This window comes from Podarcis bocagei (genome assembly GCF_964188305.1).
Source record: "Podarcis bocagei genome assembly, chromosome: 5".
Classification (NCBI taxonomy): Eukaryota; Metazoa; Chordata; class Lepidosauria; order Squamata; family Lacertidae; genus Podarcis; species Podarcis bocagei.
In genome coordinates, this window is record NC_138129.1 from 32,390,250 (window position 1) to 32,416,512 (window position 26,263).

Here is a 26,263-nt window from a genome sequence, read left to right on the forward strand (position 1 = left end):
TCAGAAACAAGTGTTTTAATTAAGGTACATATTTACACGGATTTTTTCCAAAGTATTATGGAAATATATAATTCTATCAAGTCAAATATTGCAGGATCAATAACCTCTTGTAGACCAAGTTGCAGTTAGTACAAAATATAATACAACCTATTAAATCATTATTAATAAGAAATTCAGCATCAGCCTTTGAGATAAGAAAATATAGATAGGTTTGGAGGGCAGATACTTTGAGAAAGAGCCCTTGAGAAATTAAGATCAACTGATGTGGGGAGAATGCAAAAAATAACAGTACACATAGCTGAGTCTACTAAGCTCAGTGCATTTTTATGCTACACGGTAAAAATGTAACAAGTAACACGCCTTCAAAGCCGTCATTGCCACAGAGGTACTAACTTTATAAAAAGCTCAACATTTTAGATCCTGTGGCACTTGGGGATTTTCATTCCCTATCCAATTATTAAAACACAAATACACTGACATTTTCTGTATTGAAGCACTAATTATTTATCAGCTTCATTTCCTTGGAAACCATGGCTCTTCTATTTCACCTTACTACCTATTAGACTGGAAGACTTCAGTGCATTCAGTGCAGCCATGGAAATCTTAGTTGCTGCCCCCCATGTCCCAACAGCAGCCGGGGGGGGTGTGGTCCTCAGCATGTTTCTGTGGGATTCCAAGCCTTTCTAATCCCTTGACATGCCCTCAGATAAAGGGGGACATATGCCACTCCTGGGACTGGTCTACTTGTTTTCCCTCCATTTAAGACCAATGGGATAGAATATATTTCATGTGGGAGGCAGGACACACTTTCCGCCCTATTGGCGTGAGCCCAGCAGGGCTGAAGATTTGTCCTACCAACCAGAGAACTTTGCCTATACCTTCATTGGGTGCTCCTCATCAAATCTCTTCTTTAGAGACTCTTAAGCATAAAGAGTTCAAAATTAATTTGGTACCCAATGCCAGTAATAGAAAATGAAGACTAAATCCTACAATAGTTACATATATCTTATGTACAAAAGCACCCAATTAAGGCTAACTTTTGTGTAGATACTACACAAGCGAAATTATACTTTTGGGGGACAGTATTTATTAATAGGAATGTAGTAACATTGGCTACAAATTATAGCTTCTCACAGAAGAAGCAACCAGTGCACATGTTTAGAATGCCAAGGTTTCCTGCCCCCAAGCAGTACAATGGGCAAACAAGAAGTGGCTTGAAGCAATTGCTAAACCCTCATTTTCCCCCACTTTCTTAAGCAAAGAGCCCCAGCAAATCACAGGAATTGGAAAAATGTATTGTCCAAAGAAAGAATGCATTTCTTTTCTTGTTGCTGGTTGAGGGTTTTAAAAAAAGTATTATCTTACCATGTTTATTTGGGGGGAAAGTAGCTAATACTCAATTTGCAATCATTATGACTTCACACAAACATGGTACATTTCCTACTCCTATGACTTGGTGGGGGCAATTTCTTCTACCTGAGATCAGAGAAAGGCATATGTTCATTTGGTGCTTCAAGCCACTGCAGCCTTTCCTGTTTTTGGGGACAGTTGTGGGAGAGAGATATTTCGGATGTCAGACACTCAGATATGGTTGTTTGTAAGCAGCTGCAATGCATAGCCAGGCTCATCAAAGTGTAAGCAGGCATGTTACCTGAGGAACTAAGAAATCAACTGCACAGTATGACATGCTTTTCATCGTTGGCTTACAGTATGTAAGCATCAGTCACTACAGTGAAAGCAATGTAAGCTCCGGAAGTTACAAAGAGTGCTTCTGTCTAAAAGCCTTTTTAAGAAACGAAAATAAAATGAGATAATAAGATAACAGAAGATAGTATTTCCCCAGTACAGCCTACAATAGAAAATTGTAGGCTACTTTCACCTCTGCTGTTGCACCAGCAACAAAAACAATCCCAAACCCTATTTCATCTTATCCTGCAGACAGTTAGCCATCCTACCTGCAGCTAAGAGTACAGCCCTTGAAAATTATGCTCATGATTCAAATCAAAGCACTATCCAAGCATCAGATAAAAAAGTGACACCTCTTCACTCTCAACTAGGAAGTGAAAAATACCGGGTTTTAGTATATGAATGACTAGAAGTAAGAATTGTCCAACTTATGTCACATTAAAATAATGTGCAGAAGGTAATAATGTTCTTTCAACAAATAAAAACCAAGCTATTTCTCCAAGTGAACTTCAAACCAAGAGAATAATCACACTAAGGAACAACTGACTGGTTATTACATCTCTAACATGTGGTGGCTGCAATCTGAAAACTTTGGTCCTTCTCATAGTAGGAACTTGCTCCCACTTTCAGAATAAAACTTAAAAAGCAAATAGCTGCACTTATAAGCTGTAGAACAAAGGATCTAACTCTAAAGTTCCACTTTTAAAAAGGAAGTACCATAAAACTACTTCAATGTTTTGACTAGTCCACCATCCAGGTAACATAAGCAAAAATTGAAAATTGAAAGAGGACAGTGTTTTGAGCTACATGAGACAGATCTTAACAAGCTTTGGCCCACATAGTATTCTTGCAGACCTAATGATTTGCTCTTTCACTGACAACATCCTGAAGGCGTTTCAGTAAAACATCATCATTTTCCTGGCACAGTCTCTTTGCTGGTGATTCTGTGTCACTGTCAATTGAGATTGCTCTCTTCTTAGGCCTCTGTCCTCCTTGTTTTATCATATTGTTGATTTCCTTCAAACTCTGAAAATTAAAGAATTACAATCAAAGCTGGTAATAATTAAAGATAAAAACAAAAAGAGCTTAATATGTGTCTTTATTAGAGTATATTAGAGAGAAATCCAACATTGCACAAACTTCCCCTTCCTCTAATCTGTACAAGTCAGTTCACTTATGCACCAACTCAACTAGATATTACCCTTAGCTTTCAAAAATGTTCAGAAGTGCGGTATAATATTCCATCTTTGATTAAATTATTACAATCACATATAGTATTAGGGCACTTCAAAAAGGTATGGAGAAGGTTTTAAACACTTAAACAGCATTAATCTTACCTTAGAAGGACTCCCATTAAATTTATATAAGAGGGCAGTTTTAGGTGTCAAGCAAGCACCATTCTTATGAGGTGAAACATAAACAGAATGTTGTTGGGATATCCGCCGAGGAGATACAGGTTGATGTTTAATGCTAGGAAATGGGGAAAGGGAAGGTGCTTCAACCTTGGAAAGAAAAATTGCAGAGTTAAATACAGACAGGCCATTCTCTAATTTTACAAATGTAAGATTTAACGGAAGAACACAAGCTCAAAAATGACAACTGTGACGAAGTTTATTTGACCATCTATACAATTTTCTATGTCAGGTATGTTACACTCTTAATTTTGAAGGATCTTTTTCAGCCACTGAAGAGATTCCCAAGGCTGCTTCCATAACTTATTCACCAAAAATACCAATTCAACATCAAATAGATACCATTAATTTGATATTAGGCTTTGAAGAGAATTCTCTGCTACCCAAGACTTGGAGGAACCTGTTGTACAGCAGTTAAGAGGGGAACAATATAACATGCACCTCTTTGAATCTCTCTTTAGAATACACCACATCTAATAACAATTCTATTTAACATACCACATTTGTTATGTATGCATTACTTAAAACTTAGGTTACTTATCATCACAGTAATACTGAAATTTAGGGCTGTTAGGTCTTTTACATACAGTGGAACCTCGAGTTGCGGATGTAATCCATCCCGGAGGCGCGTCAAAGTGTTTGCATCCAGAAGCGCCACGCCTGCGTGTGTGTGCGCGCTTTAGTGCTTCTGCACATGCAGCAAAACCTGGAAGTAATCCGTTCTGGTACTTTCAGGTTGCTGTGGGACACAACTTGAAAAGGCATAACCTGAAGCTGACGCAACATGAGGTATGACTGTATTGAAGGATCTTTCGGAGAACCTAATGATTTCTCAAGATATTTTGAATATAAATTTGCAACCATTCAAATTATGCTTATGTAGAAGGCTAATGACCCAAAGTACACCACGGTACTACTTCTTATTGGTTACACAAAGTAAGTTTTATAATTGATTAATACAAACAGATTTAACAGGAGTCCACATAGTTTTCCCCCAATTACTCTTATCTGGGTGATTACCTCTGGGTGATGTTTATCTGATGTGGGTTCTAATTTCAGTGCGAAGACCTGCACTCTTCCTAAATAGACGGTGTCATAAAATGTTGGAAGATCCCCTCTCTCCTCCTTTTCCAAGCCTTTGGGAATTTCTGGTTTTGTTCTCATAGGTGAACAGCTCATCTTCCTGGGTAAGTCTAATGAAATGAAGGTGTAAGAAAAATAACATAGGCCATTATTATTATTAAAATGATGGGGGGGAAATTTGAAATGGTAGAGATACAGGCAGATAGATAACTTCTCTCTTCACCATCCACCCAATCTGTAGTGCTGCTATAATCGGTCCAACAGCACAAGCCTTTGCTTGTTTACTTGGAAGTAAGTAACTTAGGTACAACATCCCCAGTCTTAAGTGGTTGTAGTAAATGTGGATTGAGCCAATGTATATAATGTCAAACCAGTAATAAAATCAGTTCACCATGTAATGAATTCTGGCCAAATTACCCAACATAGGTGCTCATCTTGCCTTCTTTCATCTTGTAACTGGAGACCGAGGAGACTCTGTGACAAGGAGTGCCTTTCATCAGTTTAGGGTGGTATGCCAGCTCTGGCCTCCTGGACAGAAATAGCCCAACCCATGTTGAGTAGCATCTAGGATTGACTGCTGTAATGCATTTTATATGATGCTTCTGAAGGCTATTTGCTGACTGGGACAGGTTAATGAGAACGTATTTCAACAGCATTGAAAGAACCTTGTTGCTTTCTAGACCATTTCCAAACACAATCAAAGTGCTGGTGCACCTGCTCTCATGAAGGCCTGCCTCTGCACTGGGGTCATCCATATTCATGACATTTAGGAATCTTGTAAAAACACATCTCTGCTCCCAGGCCTGTGTTAATGCAGTATAGTATACAGTGGTGCCCCGCAAGACGAATGCCTCGCAAGACGGAAAACCCGCTAGACGAAAGGGTTTTCCGTTTTTGAGTTGCTTCGCAGGACGAATTTCCCTATGGGCTTGCTTCGCAAGACGAAAATGTCTTGCGAGTCTTGAGATTTTTTTTCCGCTCCCCCCCTTTTTCTAAGCCGCTAAGCCTTTAATAGCCTTTTAGCAGATAAGCCGATAAGCCGATAAGCCTTTAATAGCCGCTAAACCGCTAATAGCGCTAATCCACTAATAGGGTTGCTTTGCAAGACGAAAAAACCGCTAGACTAAGACACTCGCGGAACGGATTAATTTCGTCTTGCGAGGCACCACTGTAAGTTTAACTCTTCCCAACTACTTTTGTATCATTTTCTTCCTATATTTTCATGTTTTAAAATGTATTCTAAGATTGTTGTACACCCCCTTGATGTTGGTAGTAGTACAGAAGTTTTAATCAAACTGCAATTTTTGGGGGGAAACAAATATCCAGAGACTGCATGAATGGATACACCTGCATGTGCCTAAAGAGATCCTTAAATTCCAACCTTACAGGACCATCCTATGGTTGTTTACTTATGCGTGTCGTGCTGGTTATTCCTACTCTCTCCTTGGTTACAGAATTAATAATAATAATAATAATAATTTTTATTTATACCCCGCCCATCTGGCTGGGTATCCCCAGTCACTCTGGGCAGCTTCCCCAGCCACACACATAGTTGTCATTTTTCTATCTCCTGCTAGGGGTGGTTTGGTCTAAAGAATCTATCATGAAAGGACTTGGACTAAAAGTCCAAGTATCTGATTCTACCACCAACTTTAGAGTCATATCTTTTCATCAGATTTATAGAACATGGGCATCAGGGTGGTATTCAACTCAGTTTTAGTCAACTGAATACTCAAATGCCATTAATTTCAATAGGTCTACTCTGAGTAAAACTTAAGATGAATTACCCCCCCCCCCAGTTTTGAATGTATGTATTCAGGAATTTCCTTCCCCTTAAACCATTCAATTAAATTTTAAAAATAGTAGATCTATTTACTTACCTTCTTCTGACATCTCTTCCACTTTTATATCTGACGCTGCCTCTGTGGACGCACTTTTCAGTAAAACACTTCTGTAGACCTATAGCACATGGAAAAATGCAGGTTTTGGAATTGCTGGTAAATTGAAAGAAAAGGTTTACAATTTCTCAAAAGTGCAGGTAATATTTAGGTAACAAATGTATTATCTTTACTAAATGCCTTAACAAAATGCTTGTAGCTTGAGAACATACTTACATGGCTATTTGCTTGTGGCTGGTTTCTATAGCATTTCATTATGTCCTGAAATGTTCTTTCATCTTTGGATACCTGAACAGAAGAAGAAGAAGAGTTTAGATTTGATATCCCGCTTTTATCACTACCCGAAGGAGTCTCAAAGCGGCTAACATTCTCCTTTCCCTTCATCCCCCACAACAAACACTCTGAGTTGAGTGGGGCTGAGAGACTTCAAGAAGTGTGACTAGCCCAGGGTCACCCAGCAGCTGCATGTGGAGGAGCGGAGACACGAACCTGGTTCCCCAGATTACGAATCTACCGCTCTTACCCACTACACCACACTGGCTCTACAGAACATTGCCAAACCCATTACACAATAAAAACATTCCTGTAGACATGCATGGACTTGAAGGGTTGGGAGAGCGCTTCTACATGCGTAAGTGAGCTTCCAATGACTTCTCCTGCAGCTCTTTGTGATGCTTGACAACTCAATAAATCTTTAGGACACGAGTAGGCAAACTAAGGCCTGGGGGCTGGATCTGGCCCAATCGGCTTCTAAATCCAGCCCGCAGATGGTCCGGGAATCAGTGTGTCTGAGGGACAGTGGACCGGCCCCTTGCTAAAAAAGTTTGCTGACTGCTGCTTTAGGAGGAAATTCCCAACAGAGCATAAGGAGCTAGACCTTTGAGTTGAAAATAAGCCAGTGCTAGTGCATATGAATACATGATGACTGCATGTAGCCTAAATGAGGTGTCCGCCAGCAACAATCTTTATGGAGAAACACAAAACTGGTGGGATGCTGTGCACTTGAGGTTTCTCATAGTTGCATGCCATATGGCTAAGTTTGTGGCTGACAGTAGGAACTGAAGTGTTCATAAATGCTTATGTTGTGAGCTGCCCTGAGATCTATAGATGAGGGCGGTATAAATTTAATAAATAACAATGATAAATAAATTACATGGTGGGAAGTAATTCTACGGGACCTCAAAGGAAGTAATAGAAGGAGTCACTTTTTATTATCATTGTAAAATGGCACATAGTTTGAATTAATGTCTTTTGTTGCATACTCCCACTCGCATCATTTATAAAGATTGTGACAGCAAATATTGTTGGAGCTCACACCTAACTGAGCACTAGTATTTAAATAAATTCCTTGCTCTTACCTTTGCTCAGCAACTGCTTTGGAAAGGGGATGCCCAGCAAATACTTCCCACTCTCCAGCTCCATAACTACAAGTATGGGGTAAATGGAGAAAGGGCTGTTTCCTACAGCTACTTAGTGCATTTCTGTTTCTAAGGTACAATTGGCTAAATTCATACCTTCCTAATTCACTTGGCAGTTTGAAGAGCTCAAATAAGATAAACGTGAAATGACTATGTGTTGTTCCACACACTGAGAAATACTTAAATATTAGTTGGCATTTGCTTCAAGAGATTCTATAGAGGACTTGTGGTACAGGAAAGATTCTGAAAAGCGCCTCTGGGGTGCTTATATATAGCACATATAGCACTTCTGGGGAACACAAGGACAGCTTATCAAACTGCTACATAACACAGTTTTGAAGGCTCAGTATCAAAGCATCCAGGTTTTGCATGCAACAACTAATCCATGCTGTGATAGAGAGCAGGCCGCAATATGTTCTTATTTGATTGACACAAAGGGAAATTACTAATATTAAGTATTTGGGATGGAAAAAACACAGAATCGTTAGGTTTGTATTTGAACAACTTATATATCACTAAACAGGCAGCTGGAATGGTGATATGAAAGTCATGCCAGAATATAACATAAAAACAGTACTGCATTCTGAACAGAATGCCTTACCTTTGCCATGATGAACAAAGCACAAATTAGGAGCTGATCCAAGTGCCTATCTTTCATTAGATCTGTACAATGAACCAATGTGAATTCGAAACATGTCCATATCTTCCTGCGCAAATCATTGGAAACATCCAGTTTTATGCACAGATCACGCAACCGCACACTTGCCAGATGATACACCTAAAATGAATTACCATGTAACACTAAGTGAATTTAACAGATTTTTTTTTGGGAATGTTAGGAATTTGAGCGGAGGAACAAACAAGGAATAGGAATGTGAGGAAATGGAAGTGTACACTATTTTCATTTCAGGCAATTTTGCTCTTTAATACAGACTATGTATGTTTTAGGAGATGTTTGAAACAGTGGTATGCACATTTCTCCTGCCTCGTTCAAAATGCTGTGACCCACCATAAATGCTCCCCTTTAAAGCCACTCCCCATCTTGGCCCAAAGGCTTCTAACGCTAGCATATAAATACAAGGTGTCTCTTTCCCAATGTATCTGGCATATGCATTTTCCCTTACACCCATTTTAATTGATTTTCATGCTCTACTGTAGGCTCATTGCTTAGTTATATCCCATCTCCATTTAGATGATTAAAAACATTTCATCCTTATCCCCTAGGGGCGATTTATTCCAAAACAGATGCTCTCCAGCTTCTGTTGGTTCTCTCCCCCCCCCCCCCGGGGTCAGTGCTTCCATTCACACAAGTGGAACTTTAGATCCAAGCCAGCATGTTGTGACTTGGAGTAAATCTATTTTGTACAATGTTGCAACGTAAATCCTGCTGGCTTTAATGTAGAATATTTTGTTAGGGCTATTACTACGAAGCATTATTTTGTGGCAGGGGGAGGGGGGGCGTTAGGAACTTTAGCAAAAAATATCTTCTAGAAACACTTTTTACCTTTCTGAAAAATAGTGCAAGAGATCCAGTTTTCTTTGGCCTGCTTCCAGCTGGCTGATATGCCTCTTGGGCTTGAGTCATATGATGACTTGGAGACACACTGATTAAAGCTTGAGCAGTGAGTGGGGCTTGTCCAAGGCTGTCCGCTTTAGATTCTTCAGACAAGTTGACTGAAATCGGTATCAAAGTGATCCCTCCAGTATTATTTGCAATACCTAGGGTATATCCACAAGTTACAATTTACGTATTTACAACACACTTGCAAAAGTTAATTGCAAATGGAAAAAATATTTAAAAACGTTTTATATAAGTGTATTGATGTGCATGTTATTTACTCATCAATATAGCTATACCATATAGTGCCTTTATAAATACACACCAAAATGAATTTCCCACAATAGTTAAAAGGCATTCAGTGAACCAAAAGTGTTTATAGCCAACAGTTTCACATTTATTACTCTTCTCCAAGATTACCAGCATTATAATCTAAATTATAAATTGCAATATATATTCAACTTACCATGCAATGTAATTTTTTGTCCTGTTACTGTAGCTGTTGTCATTGCAAGAACCGTCTGCTCAGTTGAAACAGGCACATTTTCATCAACAAAGCTTGACACTGGGGCAATTTTCAACCTAGTCCCTTCAGTCAGATTTTTTTCTGCAGGTTTTTCTTTTGGGCTTTCATCTCCAAAAAGTCTCCTCTTAGCACTTCCTGCCACAGGAGAACTATAGCGATCATGAACAGAAATGGGAGACAATGGTTGCATATCTAAAATGAAAGAGGGGACAATGTGTCACAACAAAATGCAACTGATCACAGAGAGGTTAACTTTATCATTTCAGTAATTAAATTTTGAGACGCAGAATAGTCATGCACCAATACTACATTTTCATAATTTCTAAATATTGATTTAAGTTCCTATTTGCACAAAAATTCTTCCCCAGAGTCTAAACAACAAGGTCACATTTACCACTGAATGGAATTTTTCATTTGTCACAAGCCATACATTAATAAGGAATAATGAAGCTCAGCAATATACAGATTACAGTGTGTGAGTGAGAGGCCAACATACATTTAGGCTGCTGATTCTTAACACTCCTTGACGGATCTTTTCTTTGGGAAACAACTTGTTTAGAAGTAAACATCTTTGAATTACCAACAGGAATTATGTGTGTTCTTGTCCTCAAGCAGAAGCAACCCTTCTCAACGAGTCACATAAAACTTGTTTTCCTCCTTAAGAAGCGCAACACTTTCCTATCTAGGCCAGTGTTCGTAAGCCAATAGTCTGTAAGCTTGGTTAGGTCTGCTTAACTGCTTAAAATGACCCATCAGCCCTGAGCAGCCTCTCTTCTCCCACTTGAATGTTACTATTGCAAGCAGGCTGGAATTCCTTCCAGTTTCTGGAGCATTCTAACCTGCTAGCAATCATGGTGCACAAAAAGCAGGAGAGACACCTTAGCAAAAAACAGAGAGCTGGGTCTATCTTCCTCCCCATTTGCAGCACTTTGGAGGAAATCCCACTTATCCCTCTGCTGATTGGTGCAGATTAGTTGGGTGGGGGTATGTCTGCCTGCCTCTCTATGTGCCTGGTCACTTTTGGTACAGCTTACCATTGGCATGTGCCTTTCAGGAGTTTACCAACAATGAATGCAACCTTTAGAGGCTTTTATGACTGACAGTACTACCCAGATATATGTATAGCAGTAGTAAGATATTGAGGAAAAGGGGAGAGAGATGATGAGCTTACCCCGTCTAAGACTTTCCCCAAGATTTGTCCGAACCTCTTTGACTCGAGGATGCACTATAGGAGATACCGGCATCATGGGAAGATGTCCTAGTCCTCTTCCTCCATTCCCTGTTTCAAAATTACATGGAAATATTACCTGGGAAGGAAAATGTGACAATTTTGAAGAGGTAGGAATAATACTGTTTTGCTGTCTATTATACAAATATTTCTTTAATGGGGAACTGAGTAGTTCACCACAAATTTCGCTCCTTGATTTAAGGGGTGAGGGATATGACTTAAATTACTCCCATGTGTTCAACTTTAATTATTTGCCTGTCAACATACTTCTTCACAGGTAGGGACCTTGTTTTCTGATGCTTGGAGGGCATCCCACAGAGCAGAATCTTTTGTCCAGGCTAGGCTTTCAAGAATCTGTTCCTCAATGCTGTTGAGATGTTTTACCATATCTCTAGAAAGTCCTTCTTCTGATCGAATCAATATTTCAATCACCTTGAATGAAAAGAGTATTTTGGTCACAGACACACAGTAAAAATCTACTTCAATAACCATTTTCACTGCCTCACATTAAGAATTGTATATCCAAAGCATTTTCCCTACAGCTCGTTTCATCTGGCGTTTTGGAGGCTCTCCTGTATTCTTTCAGCATTTTTCTCCAAAGTCTTCAAACTTCTCTCAGCCACACCAAAAATTTCCATAAAAACTGAATTGCTTTCAGACTCTTTTAGTCCAGCGGTTTTTAATTTTGGAATTTCATATATGAACTGCCCTGATATCTACGGATATAGGGTGGTATACAAATTTAATAAATAATACAATCCCAAACATTTTGGATATGATGATGATTAACATTGAGACCTCAGACATTAAAAACTTCCTGATACAAGGATGCCGTCAGATGTCTTCAGAAAGTTGTGAAATTGTTTATTTCTTTGACATCTGACAGAAAGGCATTATACAGGGCGGGAGTCACTACCGAGAAGGCCCTCTACCCAGTTCCCTGTACCTTCATTTCTCTACAGTGAAGGAAACACCTGAAGGCCCTCAGAACTGGACCTCAGTGTCTTGTCTGAATGATGAGGGTAAAGATGTTCCTTCAGGTATACAAGGACGAGGCTATTTAGGGCTTTAAAGGTCAGAACCAATACTTTGAATTGTGCTCGGAAACATGCTGGGAGACAATGTAGATCTTTTCGGACTGGTGTCGTATGGTCTCAGCAGCCGCTCCCAGTCACCAATCTAGCAGTCCCATTCTGGATTAGTTGTAGTTTCTGAGTCACCTTCAAAGGTAGCCCCACATAGTACATAACACAGTACCCAAGAAAATTACTTTACATAGAACACAAACACTCATCAGCGTACAAAATTTTAACCTATCAAAAGATAGTAGACTGGCATTATTACCTAGCTGTCATTTCTGTAAGAAGTCAGAAGGAAGGATTTACCAAATTGCAAACCAACTTTAATTCAGTTAGGCCTTCTTTTACTAGTCTTCCTAACTCCTTCCTTCAACCCTTCGTTGAATGGCATCTCCACCTTACAAAGTACAGTGGTGCCCCGCAAGACGAAATTAATTCGTTCCGCAAGTTTTGTCGTCTAGCGAATTTTTCGTCTTGCGAATCACGAAATCCCATAGGAATGCATTGAAAATCAATTAATGCGTTCCTATGGTCAAAAAAAGTCCAAACAAAGCCAAATTTGGTACAACAACAGTTTATTAACTGCTCTTTAAAGTCACACATACTGTAAAGAGCAGTTCAAAAACTGAAGGGAAAATAAATTAACTTTATAAACAAAACATGTCTTTGTTTTTAGACAAAGGAAACAAAGTCGCGAGACGTTTTCGTCTTGCGAAACAAGCCCATAGGGAAATTCGTCTTGCGAGGCAAATCGAAAACGGAAAAACCTTTCGTCTAGCGAGTTTTTTGTCTTGCAAGGCATTCGTCTTGCGAGGTACCACTGTAGTATGGAAGCTAAACAATTTCATCACTAACATACAAGTTCTATATTTGTTTCATAAGACAGAAGTTAGACCTAACTTGGACCAATACTAAATGCCTGGGCCACTAACACATTACATTTTTATGTGTGCATCAAGAGGCTTCAAGTGTACATCCAAATCTGTTAAGTATGCATGCAACAATCTTGCACTGCCAAGGCACTGTGACTGACCACTTCTGTTCCTATCAAGCATGCATAGTCTGTGAAACAGCCCTTTGACAACTTAATATACAGTACATGAAGTCAGTGCTTTGCTTGTGCTTTACCTTATAAAAATAGAATGGCCTGAGGTTAAGAATTTCAATGATCCAGGGGAAAGTTCGTGGTGAACTATATGCAAACAGCACTATCTCCAAACAACATGCCAGCAAGGAACGGTGGAAAATATCTTGCTCTAAAAGGGCCTAGAAAGAAAAAGCAGAATGTTTAACCTCTCAGTCATATAAGAAATTGTAATTCAACATGCTGTTTAAACCCTGCCAATCAAACTTGAGATACTCAAGCTGTTTTGTCAGGAGAAGTTGAAACTTAGTTATATGGAAGGTGCTCAAACACTAGAGAGTTCACAGCGGATATTAGCACACTCTAATATCTAATGCCTAATAGTCCTGTTCTGCTTCTGATTTCTCTCTTTTTAGAAGTTCTGTCAATTATTCTACTTCAAAAAAGATGTTTCATATAGTAAGAACCTAGGTGAAGTATAACAGGCAAACATTCATTTCAAGTTTTACTGGTGGTAACAAGACATTTCTTCAGAATTACCACTGGTTATATTTTTAAGAGAAGATTCTGTAGGTGATAGGGACATGGGTTTTTGAAGTTCCAAACACAGCACTGAATTATTCAGTCTTATAAAATCCTGCTGCAGTAATAATAAACTAATACTTATATAAAATGAAGCTTCTAATAAATAGATTAACAGAGTATCTTCACCCTAAAAAGCTAACATAGGTGAGACCAGTTTTGTCTCTGGGGAAGGACCGAGGAGGAGAGATGGCTGCCTCAGTTTGGAAGGTACTATCATCTGAACAGTACATAAGTGAACTAATTAGAAGGGAAGTAGTACAAGGGAAGGTTGAGCACATTCAAGTTACCTTATACAGAACCAGTTCATTAAGATCATAATAGCCCTGCTGGATCAGGTGAAAAGCCCATCTAGTTCAATACTCTTGCTCTTGCATTGGTCCACCTAGCTAATTATTGCCTACTCTAACTAGAGAGCTCTCCAAAGTCCCAAGCAGAGTTCTGTCCTAACAACTTTTACCTGGAAATTCTGGGAACTGTACCTAGGAACGTCTGAATGCAAACTATCACTGAACCCCTCATGCAGTCATCAGAATTAGAGAAAAAGCCTGAAAATTCTGATCCTTGGATTTTGCTCACCAAAATAGGCTTTCCATACTGCACCCCACCCCCGAGTTGGTTTACTTACAGACATGTCTTTGCCATGTAACCTCCGCATTTCTTGTACCATTATGGTTTCCAAGATTTTATAATAAAGGATTTCTGCCAATTTTAACCGGTTAACAGCAAAATCTGCAATTTAAACAGAAAGTGTTTACATTTTTTACAGTTTAATTGTATTATACTTCTATAGTAAGACCCAAATGTTTGTGACTTCATATTGATGAAGAAAACATCAAATGGCTCAGGCTGCAATCCTGTAAGAATAATGCAGTAGGGGGCTTACTTTTTGGTGAGCATGAATGGGATGGCACAGTAAATGCAACAGACCAGGCTTCCTCAAACTCAGCCCCCCAGATGTTTCTGGCCTGCAACTCCCATGATCCCTAGCTAGCAAGACCAGTGGTCAGGGATGATGGGAATTCTAGTTTCAAAACATCTGGAGGACCAAGTTTGAGGAAGCCTGCAACAGACAATTCATGCTAGCTACAAGTAGGACCTGAAACAAAATGTTGCAGTGTGGAGTGCTCCCTGTTCAGAATCGCAGCCATTCTAAAAGGATGTCACATAGAGGAGGGAGAAAGGTTGTTTTCTGCTGCTCCAGAGAAGCAGACACGGAGCAATGGATCCAAACTACAAGAAAGAAGATTCCACCTAAACATTAGGAAGAACTTCCTGACAGTAAGAGCTGTTTGACAGTGGAATTTGCTGCCAAGGAGTGTGGTGGAGTCTCCTGCTTTGGAGGTCTTTAAGCAGAGGCTTGACAACCATATGTCAGGAGTGCTCTGATGGTGTTTCCTGCTTGACAGGGGGTTGGACTTGATGGCCCTTGTGGTCTCTTCCAACTCTATGATTCTATGATTCTGTTCTACTCCCTGTCCTCCTAGCTTTCCATTCCCTCACCTAACTGACAGCCAGGCAACCAGCCAACATTCCTTGGTCATTTCAGGCCTCTCTGGAATGTGGGGAGAGGGGGCATTTGAAGAGTTCTCTATATTTCTGCAAACTTTGGGTTTCCATAAGACTGCTGATAACTGTTTTCTATATGGGTAGTCTTTATAGCTTCCTAAGGAACAGCACTCTTCCCCTAAAGATGGAAATTAGTACAGTATATTAAAATAGCTACATGAAGTATTCCCAACATGCCATTTACACAAAGAACTGAAAGTTGTGTTTTTGTTACCTTTGGCTTTGAAACATATGAAATTTAAAATAATATAAATAATATAATAATTTATTATTTGTACCCTGCCCATTCTGGGCAGCTTCCAACAAAGATTAAAAATACATTAAAATGTCACACATTAAAAACTTCCCTGAATATATAATTGTTACTTCCATTCCTACCTATGTGAGATCCTGGCTGATCATCAGTTGACCGTGTATAGTTCTGACAGAAAACGTCCCCTATCTCTTTCACTCTGTTCATGATCGTTTCCACAGGATTTTGTATACAAGACCTATAGTATAAAACCAATAAATTAACATAATATATATCTTTTGATATAAAGGCTTCCGCTTACCACATTCTTTTGTAATTAACGCCTTCACTTTACTGCATTTTAAACTAGAATACATTGGCTGCATTTGCACATAATGTTACATTTTAACAATGGTTTGCTCAACAAAGCATGAGTTGTCTAACGGACATGCAAAAAAGGCATGACTTGTTTCTTCAAAGATAGGTTTGTTCCCCAGATTAGTTTTCCAGCTGCTCTTGTAACCTGATGAATGTCAGGGGTGGGATGCCCAAATAAACCATGGTTAAACAAAGCTACTGGGTTCACAGATAACATCAAACCATACTAAAAACAAGCGATGGCTTGTAAGCCAACTACAAGATATGACTTTACACTGTGGTTTGCCTTCAGAAAACAAACTATGGCTAATCTCCTGGGCTCATGTGTTCAAACAGATCATATCTTAGCATTATGTGTGAACCAAACTGTTATGAAAGGCTTAGTCTACAGAAAGTGAAGGATTAAACTTATAGATTTGATGTTGTTTATTTATTTATTTAGCTTGAAATTATTTATCCCATTCCCCATTTGGATGTGCAACACTGCCTTACTTCAGCCATTCCCCACAACAACTTAACAATTGTCTATTCTAAACAAGGAGTGACTGAACATTTTGAAGTATAACTAACTTCCCAAATGATCATTGCCTTATAATAATCTTAGCACAAAATAAGTGGAAAAAGAATGCCCTAAATTTAGTAAACCACTTCCCAAAACAGAGCTCTTTAGTTCTGGAATTCCATTTCCATCTAACTTCTTCTTGCTGTAAGAGAACTGAGCCTAACTAACCCCCACCCCTGAATACCCAAGGCTGGGAAGCCATAAAGTTCAGTTCCTATAGAACGAACACCTACTGCTGCCATGACTAGCTGGAAGATTGTTGGATAAGGTGAGAGTATGATCAGTTTTAATTTTTAACTGCATTACTTATAGTAAAGGTAAAGGTACCCCTGACCTTTAGGTCCAGTCACGGATGACTCTGGGGTTGCAGCGCTCATCTCGCTCTGTAGGCTGAGGGAGCCAGCATTTGTCCGCAGACAGCTTCCTGGTCATGTGGCCAGCATGACTAAGCCGCTTCTGGTGAACCAGAGCAGTTCACGGAAACGGTGTTTACCTTCCCATTAGAGTGGTGCCTATTTATCTACTTGTACTTTTGACGTGCTTTCGAACTGCTAGGTGGGCAGGAGCTGGGACCAAACAATGTGAGCTCACCCTGTCGGGTGGATTCGAACTGCCGACCTTCTGATCAGCAAGCCCTAGGCTCTGTGGTTTAGACCACAGTGCCACCCGCATCCCTGCATTACTTATACACTTACTGTATTTCAAATCAGTTCACACAACTTCAAGGAACCAAACAGAAAGAAGCAACTTAATGAATTACTAACTGCAAGTCATTATGTTTCCCAGTCATTATTCAAAGAGCTTCTATAGTTTGACACCCCCCCTTTTCTTAAATAGCAATCCGCATGCCATATTGCTAGCAGTTTTTTTGACAGTTCCTTAAATTTCAGGAAGTGTTTTGCCATGTAATATTGGAGTTGTAATCCAGGAAAGACAATATGTTTCTTTGGATCCAGTCCCCAGATTATGATTAGATCATTTGATAAAAACCAGAATGGGGGAAGACCTACAGATCTGAGAGAAAGAAAAGGAGTATCCACTTACTCAAAAATAGCTATAAGCTGTTCACTAGGTGCATTTTTTAGCCCTGCTACAATGCTTTGTAACCGGCTTACACTCTGTGTTGCGGAAGCAACAGGAGTAATTACTTGTTCCTTCTCTCTAAGGTATCTCCTGCCAGTCAATGGAGTTGAGGGTGTGAAGGATCTTTTCTACCAAGTCAAAGAGAAACATCTTTCAATTGTTTTGGCCCATGGTTAACTTTACAAATACCATCAAACTTTAGATCATAGCTGCAGAACATGACATGACAAAAACATACCCAAAATAACAATCCCAGAAACTACTGACTGTTCAGAATTGAACTATATGTTACACCACTACTTCTTTTTTAGACTGTGGATTGTATCCATTGACAGGTGGGCTAGCCCCACTCTCCTATCAAAATGGCTTGCTTAGAGTGGTGCATAGGCGCCGACTCCATGGGGCTTGAGGGGGCCCTCCGCCCCCCCAATAATCTCCGGCGCCCCTCCAGCAGAGTGCCATCGCCGCCCCTCCCCCAGCCCAAAATGCACAGGGTCGGGCTGCATGCCTCCTGCCCTCCCTCCCGAGCAAAAGCTCCACCCAATTTCCTTCGGAGCTGATTAATAGGCGCAGCACGCTCTCCCCTATTCGCTCACGAGGAGGCGGCGCCACTTTATTTGCATATTCATGAGCTTATTTATTATTCATGAGCTTTCCCGGGCCCCCCCAATATTTTTTATAAGTCCGCGTCCCTGGAGTGGTGCAACAGAGAATCAGGTCCACTGGTTAGATTCAGTTCCCCACCAGTGGTACGCTCTTGTTTGGCTTACTGTACTGTATGAACAAGGCCACTGAATTGGTGTTCTCCCCCAATCTGCCAAAAAGTTATTTAGTTATTTAAAAGAAGTTTGTAAAGATGAAACCATTTCTCTCTATTTTGTAACACCTGTTTACTTTCTGCAAGCAGCATACCGGTAGTCAGGAAAACCAATTAATTCCCCTGTCCTTCTGAAAAGTGTTGGTATTTATTTCTCAATGGATATGTGGACAAATCACCTTTTAAAATGTGTTTTTAAGAACAGAGTTTGGATCAGATACACTGTATGTACCTTATACGTATAATTCTTTCATACATATGAGCCTGCCTAAGCATTAAGATAAGTTACAGAGGCCTTGCTTTTTGGCCTGTAGATGAGCGTTGTTAGGCACATGGATACAGTGGTACCTCAGGTTAAGTACTTAATTCGTTCCGGAGGGTCGTTCTTAACCTGAAGCTGTTCTTAACCTGAAGCACCACTTTAGCTAATGGGGCCTCCTGTTGCTGCCGCCGCACCGCCGGAGCCCGATTTCTGTTCTCATCCTGAAGCAAAGTTCTTAACCTGAAGCACTATTTCTGGATTAGCAGAGTCTGTAACCTGATGCGTATGTAACCTGAGGTACCACTGTACTAAGAAAAGTGCTCTCTCAGTGGTGGCACCACATGTTTGGAACTCTCTCTCTAGGGACATATGAATGTCCTCGTCACTGCTCATTAAAGGACAAGCAACAACTATGAATATATTTTTATTCCAGTTTGCTTTTGATTGAGTTGTGCTGGGGAGTTATTTTTTTCAGGAGGTTCCAATTTTTGTAATCTATGGTTAAAATTTTGAAATTGTAATTATTTTATGTGTTTTATTATAATCTTGCAAACTGTATTGTGAGGGCAGTGTCCCCTAAAAAGGCATTAAAAAATGTACATAAATAACTTACTATTGCTTTTTATGTACAGAGTTCAAGACATGTTGTCTTAAAATACCTCATCTACTTTTCTTGCTGGAGGATACGAAAGCAAGCACACTTCTGTAAGACAACTAACATTACCTTCTCAAAATGCTGTTGAAGGTAACACTCTACATGAGCTCTTGTCATCACCTTGCCAGATGGCACATCAGTAGAAAACTTCCGAGGAGTTCCAATTTCTTCTTCTGCATCTTCTCCCAAGAAAACTCTCTCATCAAAGTCTCCTTCTGTCAGAACATATTCTTCATATTCTTTATTCAACGCTTTGCTGGAAGACAATATACACTATTATGAATTAATGTTAAAAGAAATCAAACTGGTAAGATTTTATATTTTACCCATTGCTATACACACATGCTCTCAGTGCTCCCCTACTCTTCTACCTATGGTTTTCTAGTTTCTACAAGTTGAATTTTTTTTTTAAGCCAACTGTTGGGATAGAATGGAAAAAGGAAGCACTAGCAATTAGGGGGTCTGAAAAAGCCTTTTAAAATGTTTTACATCATTATTTTCATAAAATTTATATACCACTTGATTTTTTTAAAAAAAACCAAAACTCAAAGCGGTTTACCAAAAGTAAAACAGTAAATCAAGAAAAAAAATACAGCAGTACTTTAAAGCATACAAAAAAAAGTACTAAACTTTCTAAGCATCTGGGTAAACGTAAAGGGACCCCTGACCATTAGGTCCAGTCGCGGACGATTCTGGGGTTGCGGCACTCTTCTCGCTTTATTGGCCAAGAGAGTTTGTGTACAGCTTCCGGGTCATGTGGCCAGCATGACTAAGCCGCTTCTGGCAAACCAGAGCAGTGCACGGAAATGCCATTTACCTTCCCACCAGAGCGGTACCTATTTATCTACTTGCACTTTGACGTGTTTTCGAACTGCTAGGTTGGCAGGAGCAGGGACCGAGCAACAGGAGCTCACCCCGTCACGGGGATTCGAACCACGACCTTCTGTTCGGCAAGCCCTAGGCTCTGTGGTAGTGGTTTAACCCACAGCACCATCCGCGTCTCTAAACAGGAATGTTTTTAGCAGGTGCTGAAAACAGTATTGTCGTAACTCGAACAGAATCCGTTCCGGAAGTCCGTTCAACTTCTGAAACATTCGAAAACCAAAGCATGGCTTCTGATTGGCTGCAAGAAGCTCCTGCAGCCAATCAGAAGGTATGGAAGCTCCGTCAGATGTTCGGCTTCCAAAAGAACATTCAAAAACTGGAACACTCACTTCCAGTTTTCAATTGTTTGGGAGCCGGAACGTTAGACTCCCAAGGCATTTAGGAGCCGAGGTACGACTGTATAGTGAAGGTGCCTGTTTAGGCACTGCCACACTATACGATCAAGTTCTTGCTACTTGATTCAAATCTGGTAGCACCAACAAGACCCAAACAAATGTGCTTGGACATTGCAAATTGTTTCACTTCCCTATAATTTTAAATAGCAGAGCCTATAAAACAAGTTTTTGCTTTAAACAAGAAATCCACTAATGAAGTTCAGCTCCTGACTCAACGGTCAAGGGAAGGGCCATAGCTCATTGATCTAGCACCTGTTCTGCAGGCAGAAGGTCATAAATTTAATCCCTGGCATCTCCAGGTAGGGCTGGAACAGATACCTATCTGAAACCCTGGAGAGCCGCTGCTAGTCAGTGTAGACAACACTAAACTGAAAATACCAATGGCAGCTTTTTATGCTTGCATGTCATAGTAAGCATCAAACCATGGCTTACCATGACTCTAGTAATTTAGCTCTATTCTGGGGCAAACCCTTGGTTTACTGTTAACAAGCATATGCATATAACTCAGTTTCTCCCACTTTGCTCCAGCCTGCCTGAAGCTAGGAGAAACAAACCATATATGCTGGTTCACACGTAACACAAGTCCAAGTCTCATGATTTGTTTCTCCTGCTGCAAGTAGGCAAAGTGAAGGAGGAGGGACTGGGCCGTCTGCATTAGGGTTGTGCTTGTTCCAAGTAAACCAAAGATTTGCCCCAAAACCAAGTTAATTTACCAGAGCTGGAGACTGCAAAATGAAGCAGTTTCCTAAATTCACATGCCTGGATTGTGCAGGAAAACAAGATAATGCCCTTCAGGATCTTGTGTAGAAATACTCCAGAATAGGAATGCACGGTATTTTAAAATCCATTGTGTATTTTATTGCCATAGCTTGCAATTCATTATTAGTAATACCATCAGATGGCAGAAGAGCCATTTCCAAAATGTTCTATCACCAGATTCACATACTGAAATAAAAGCATTCAGGTAATTTTTGAATGCGGAACTTACTTGTTGTCTGCAAAGTTACTACAATCCAAAATACAGTCTCCTTTTAAAATCTAAATGAAAAAAACAAAAAAGAGAAAAGCAGTTCAAATAATAAGTAAAACAAGAACAAGCAAGTCAGTCTCTGACATCACAGCTGCGTAACATCAGTTCAAGTGGCTCTGACACTTACGCATTATTTAGTCAGAACCAAAGAAAGACCACCCAGAAATGTTCTCCCCTATTTATATCAAAGATAAATATGTGTTTAAAGCAGGCTTGAAGTTTTGATTAAAAATAAACAAAAAAATTCCAAAAGAACACTTCTGCCAATCATCAGTCCTTTATAACCTACTCAATAATTAACAATGACTTTTGAGTGTATACCTCTCTATCACAGAGCTTCGAGATATATGGTTTAAAGTAGTGTTCCTTTATGGTCTTGGCTTCTACCAAAAGACCATCATGTAATTCACATAGTGTGGCAATAATACATGGAGGCCCTTCGGAAGTCCTGACATCAGCTGTATGGAAGTCTTCTGGCAAACCTTAACCAAAAGGAAAAAAGTAAGTGTCTGTGATGAATTAGAAACTAATTTCAAGACTAGTACACACACACAAAAATTGCATTGGGGGCAATCTTCATACCTTTAAAAGATGAATTCAATAGATCTCTCTTATGTGGACACAGAAGTGCATTTGCAAAAACCAGATCCAAACAGCACAGAAGCAAATGGTATGAGTTCACTAAATCACCTCCAATCATATTGAAATTCCCTTTGGAACAAACCACATAAACACAATTAAGATCATATAACCCTTCAATTGAATATAGGGAATCAAGTTAAATCATGACTTACCTTTTGTGTAAACAAATAACGTCCAACAGAAGTTGAATAGGTCTTTAACATTGCAGGGCACCCGTCTACAGAAATAAAAGTCAAGGTTAAGTTCTAGAAAACTGTTCTTCCAAAAACTGTTCTTTGAAGATATGCAGCCAGAGCATTAACTTGAATGTAATTAGCAACTACCATAAACTGCAGTAGGGACGCGGGTGGCGCTGTGGGTAAAACCTCAGTGCCTAGGACTTGCCGATCGTATGGTCAGCGGTTCGAATCCCCGCGGCGGGGTGAGCTCCCGTCATTCGGTCCCAGCTCCTGCCCACCTAGCAGTTCGAAAGCACCCCTAAGTGCAAGTAGATAAATAGGTACCGCTTTATAGCGGGAAGGTAAACAGCGTTTCCGTGCGTTGTGCTGGTGCTGGCTCGCCAGAGCAGCTTCGTCACGCTGGCCACGTGACCCAGAAGTGTCTTCGGACAGCGCTGGCTCCCGGCCTCTTAAGCGAGATGAGCACGCAACCCCAGAGTCGGTCACGACTGGCCCATACGGGCAGGGGTACCTTTACCTTTTTTATAAACTGCAGTAGCAATTTTAAACTTGAGTAGTACAATGGATTCCTCCATTAGCCATACTTCCATTTGTCATGTTCAATAACCCTTCCAGCACTATCACCATCCCACTGACTACCTAGTTCTTTTGTAGTCCAAACTACACTATTTTGCAGAATGCTTCTTGTGCTTATCTCAAGTTGGGCACCACAGGAATTGTATTACATCAGCCTTCACCAATCTGGTACTGGCTGCAGATGATGGAAGTTATAGTCCAAAACATCTAGAGGGCACCAAACTGGCAATGGCTGCATTACAATTAGCTTCATTATATTATTATTATTATTATTATTATTATTATTAATTATTATTTTACACAATATATAATTCAAAATACCCCAGCATTTCAGTAGTACCTGTGTTTCCTGCTTCTTTGTAGCTTTGGTTGTTCTTCATCAGGATTTTTAAATATGACCAGGAATATTGGCTTAAACTTCTTGAAAATCACTGCCGACACTTCAAAGTTTCTCTCCAGTCTCTCCACTCGCTCCCGAAACTCCTGAGGCATATTTGACATGTCCATCCACTTTTTCATTTTACTAAAAAACTGAATTAAACTTAAAAAAGAATGACATTGGATTGTAGTCTTTACTATAGTTCGTATCAGTATACAAGGTATGTACTTTACAGTTCTTGCGTTGTTGAAGAAGACCCACTTACACAAGCAAGAAAATCACTTGATTACAAAATGTTTACATGGCTCACAGTTGAATGTATGAGGTGACTTAATTGCAAAGTCCACGTCTGAGATGTCATGAAGGTATATGAAGAAACTACATTAGCACTGCAATCATCAAGTAACATATATGTTTGAACTAGTGTTAGAATTATCCTTTGACATATGCTATGCTATTTAGTTTCTAACGCTAAAGGAGTTAGCCTAACTACATTCAATCTGCAAGAATTTTCTGAAACCTCAAAGTACACAACTGTGCAATTTGAAAATAAATTTCCAGTTTAAGTATTTAAGTATGCACAGACCCATTTTTTTAAAAAATTGTAAATTATGAACTTACAAAGCATAAAATCATAAGCACGCCAAATTATTTAATGTCTTCAGACTGAAAAAAGCTAAAAGCGGTATGGGCACTCACCCATTTATTTTAAAAAAAGTAATACCTTAGTTTTGCTGAGCGTAGTATCCTGGTGAGTGAGACACAGTTTCCTTCCCTCAGGCCACTTCCTACAGTGGGGATAATACTCTTACGGCAAGCAACATAGAGAGCACAAGCCAACCAATGTACTGTTTCCCCCTGCAAAGATAAATAAACAATGGCCTTTTTAAGAAAACAATCCTCAGTTTATACTCTGAAATAAAGAATACAAAAAGATGCAGCTTCAGAAATGATTATTTAATTGACTATTCAGGGAGGTAACAAAAATGTTTTTGATTCTTTTAAACTAAACTAACTACTAAATTTCTCTTAAAGAATAACTTGGTACCAACTCTGCTTGATGTACTTATTAGAAGATACAATAGAATAAATAACGTCAAATTCTAATCAAAACAAGCACTATGAGTTGAATAGCTATTCGGAATTTGCATGAACTCTCAAGCAAGCTCTGACAAGCCCATATTCAATCATTTTCAAACTGTGTTCCAGGGTACTCTGGGATTGCTCACAGAGAAAGTTCTATGAAAAGCTTCTATGAAAGACAGCTTGTCCACTGCCACCAATCTTTTCTTGAGGTATGCTGTGCTCTGAGGTCCACTGAAATTCACCAACATCCCACATGACTGGACAATCATAAAAGTTTTCTAACTAGATTCTGAACACACAAAGAATTCTCTGCATAACACAGAGCAGATGAAATGTTCCCTTAAAAAGACACCAAGTTTTAAAGTCACTGTCTTGGATGCAAGTCAAATATCTGCAAAGTTACCGAGCAACAGCATTATCCGTCATAGAATGTGTGCTGAGAAGTTATTTTCAGCTCCTGCTTCAATTTTTAGCATTAGAAATGAAAACATGGAAATGTGCCACTGAAGGAGAAGAAATATGGCACAAGTTTTTATCTAACAAAGAGTTTTCAGGCCAGCCAGGTTAGCTATCTTCTGCCATTGTCAAATGTCTATCGGTTATTAGCAAGGAGACAACACTTTGCTTTCAACTTGCAAAAAACTACCAAAATCCTAGAAACCTGACTCAGTCTTTCATCTCTTACATGTACAATATTAAATATTTGAGCTCAACACTGAACTCCAAAGCTTTCAGTCATGTACCTAACATACATTTTGACTGAGTGGTTAAGTGCTGGAATCAACTTGGGAGACGGGAAATTCTTGAGAAATCTCTCAGCAAATAAATAAGCATGAATGCTCAGTCAACAGTCAACATCCCATCCCCTCTCTGCAAACTTTGTGCAAAGCAATCAGCACTAATGCTCAACAAACAGGTTGCCTGGTAACAACTCGGGGGCCAAGAGCAGGTGGCGTTCTCCATGTCCATATTAAAAGGAAACATCCCCCGTGTCCTTGCCCACAAGGTATGGGAGGCAAAAGTGTCCTGGGCACAACTCATCAGAACCAGGGCACAACTCATCAGAACCTACAAAGCTCCTTAGAAGGCTATGATTATTTAATTACAGCTTAAGAATCCTTAATAATGCACTTTTAAGTGAAAGCTGAGCGGCATAGTAATGAATCCATTTTGGTGACGGGGATAACACAAATGGATGTAATCAGTGAAGAAAGGAAAGTTTTGAAACCTTGCTTTCTCACTGGTACTTATTTACTGAAGACCTCGAGTTAATTTCTGGCTCTTGTGGGAGGCCCCGTTTAAAAGGCCGTCGCCTGCTGTCAGGCAAGTTCGCGTGGAGGAGGAGGCTGGCGGCTGCCCCTCCGTTACCTGGAGTAAGCAAACAGTCTCAAACGGCTCGGTCAGGAGTGAATGGAGGAGTGAAGCCGGCAGATGCAAGAGGGGTCGGCACCGGTGGGGCGGGAGAGAGCAAGCAATAAAGGGGGTCGGTGGGAGGGCAGCCTGCCAGGGGACCCGCGAAGTCCGGAGCCCGGCCTGAAGCTACTGAAAGCTCCCTAAAAGCCCTTCATAGCGGCCCACAGCCCAGGGGGGGCCCAGCCGCGTCGTTCCTTGAGGCGAATTAAAACCCTCACGCAGCCCGGCGCGCTGAGGCCACTGGAGGGCTGGTGACCGGGGAGGCGACCGACCGACCCTCCCTCCCTCCGCAGGACAGGCTGGTTCCCACCTCCAGGCTGTAGGTGCCTCGCAGGGCCGTGAAATCCCGAAGGGCCTCGGCGGCGCTGCTGGCGTCCAAGTTAAGCTCCTGGCAGAGGTGGCCTATGGCGGCCCGGATAGGGCACTGGCTGTCGGCGGGGTCGTCGTCTTCCCCCGGCATGATGCTGCTTCCCCCCGTCCCGCGAGACCCCCCGCGTAAAAACAGGCCTCCCGACCGCCCACAATCCTTTGCGCCGAGCGCGCCAAAACGGCCTCAGCCACTCAGC

At 40.4% G+C, this 26,263-nt stretch overlaps 1 protein-coding gene across 5 annotated transcripts; it reads right to left on the reverse strand.

The window, feature by feature from the left end:
- RBL1 (RB transcriptional corepressor like 1) lies at positions 1-26,157 on the reverse strand (the record flags this gene model as incomplete). Of its 5 annotated transcripts, XR_014008583.1 has the most annotated exons (23): positions 1-1,869; positions 1,907-2,712; positions 3,024-3,188; positions 4,119-4,291; positions 6,062-6,140; positions 6,296-6,367; positions 8,099-8,275; positions 9,002-9,216; positions 9,522-9,773; positions 10,753-10,888; positions 11,077-11,241; positions 13,017-13,154; positions 14,183-14,286; positions 15,502-15,614; positions 17,340-17,506; positions 19,182-19,368; positions 21,381-21,430; positions 21,744-21,904; positions 22,005-22,133; positions 22,217-22,281; positions 23,160-23,360; positions 23,923-24,056; positions 26,008-26,157. XR_014008583.1 is itself a non-coding variant. In XM_081196068.1 (22 exons), 22 exons carry the CDS (start codon positions 26,155-26,157, stop codon positions 2,542-2,544), a joined length of 3,153 nt encoding a protein of 1,050 aa, XP_081052194.1. In that variant the 3' UTR covers positions 1-2,541. The 5 variants fall into 5 exon arrangements, 3 of the variants coding, with proteins under 3 accessions (XP_081052194.1, XP_081052193.1, XP_081052195.1); XM_081196068.1 differs by having other exon boundaries at positions 1-2,712; positions 19,233-19,368; XM_081196067.1 differs by having other exon boundaries at positions 1-2,712.
- Between the last annotated feature and the right edge of the window lie 106 nt (positions 26,158-26,263).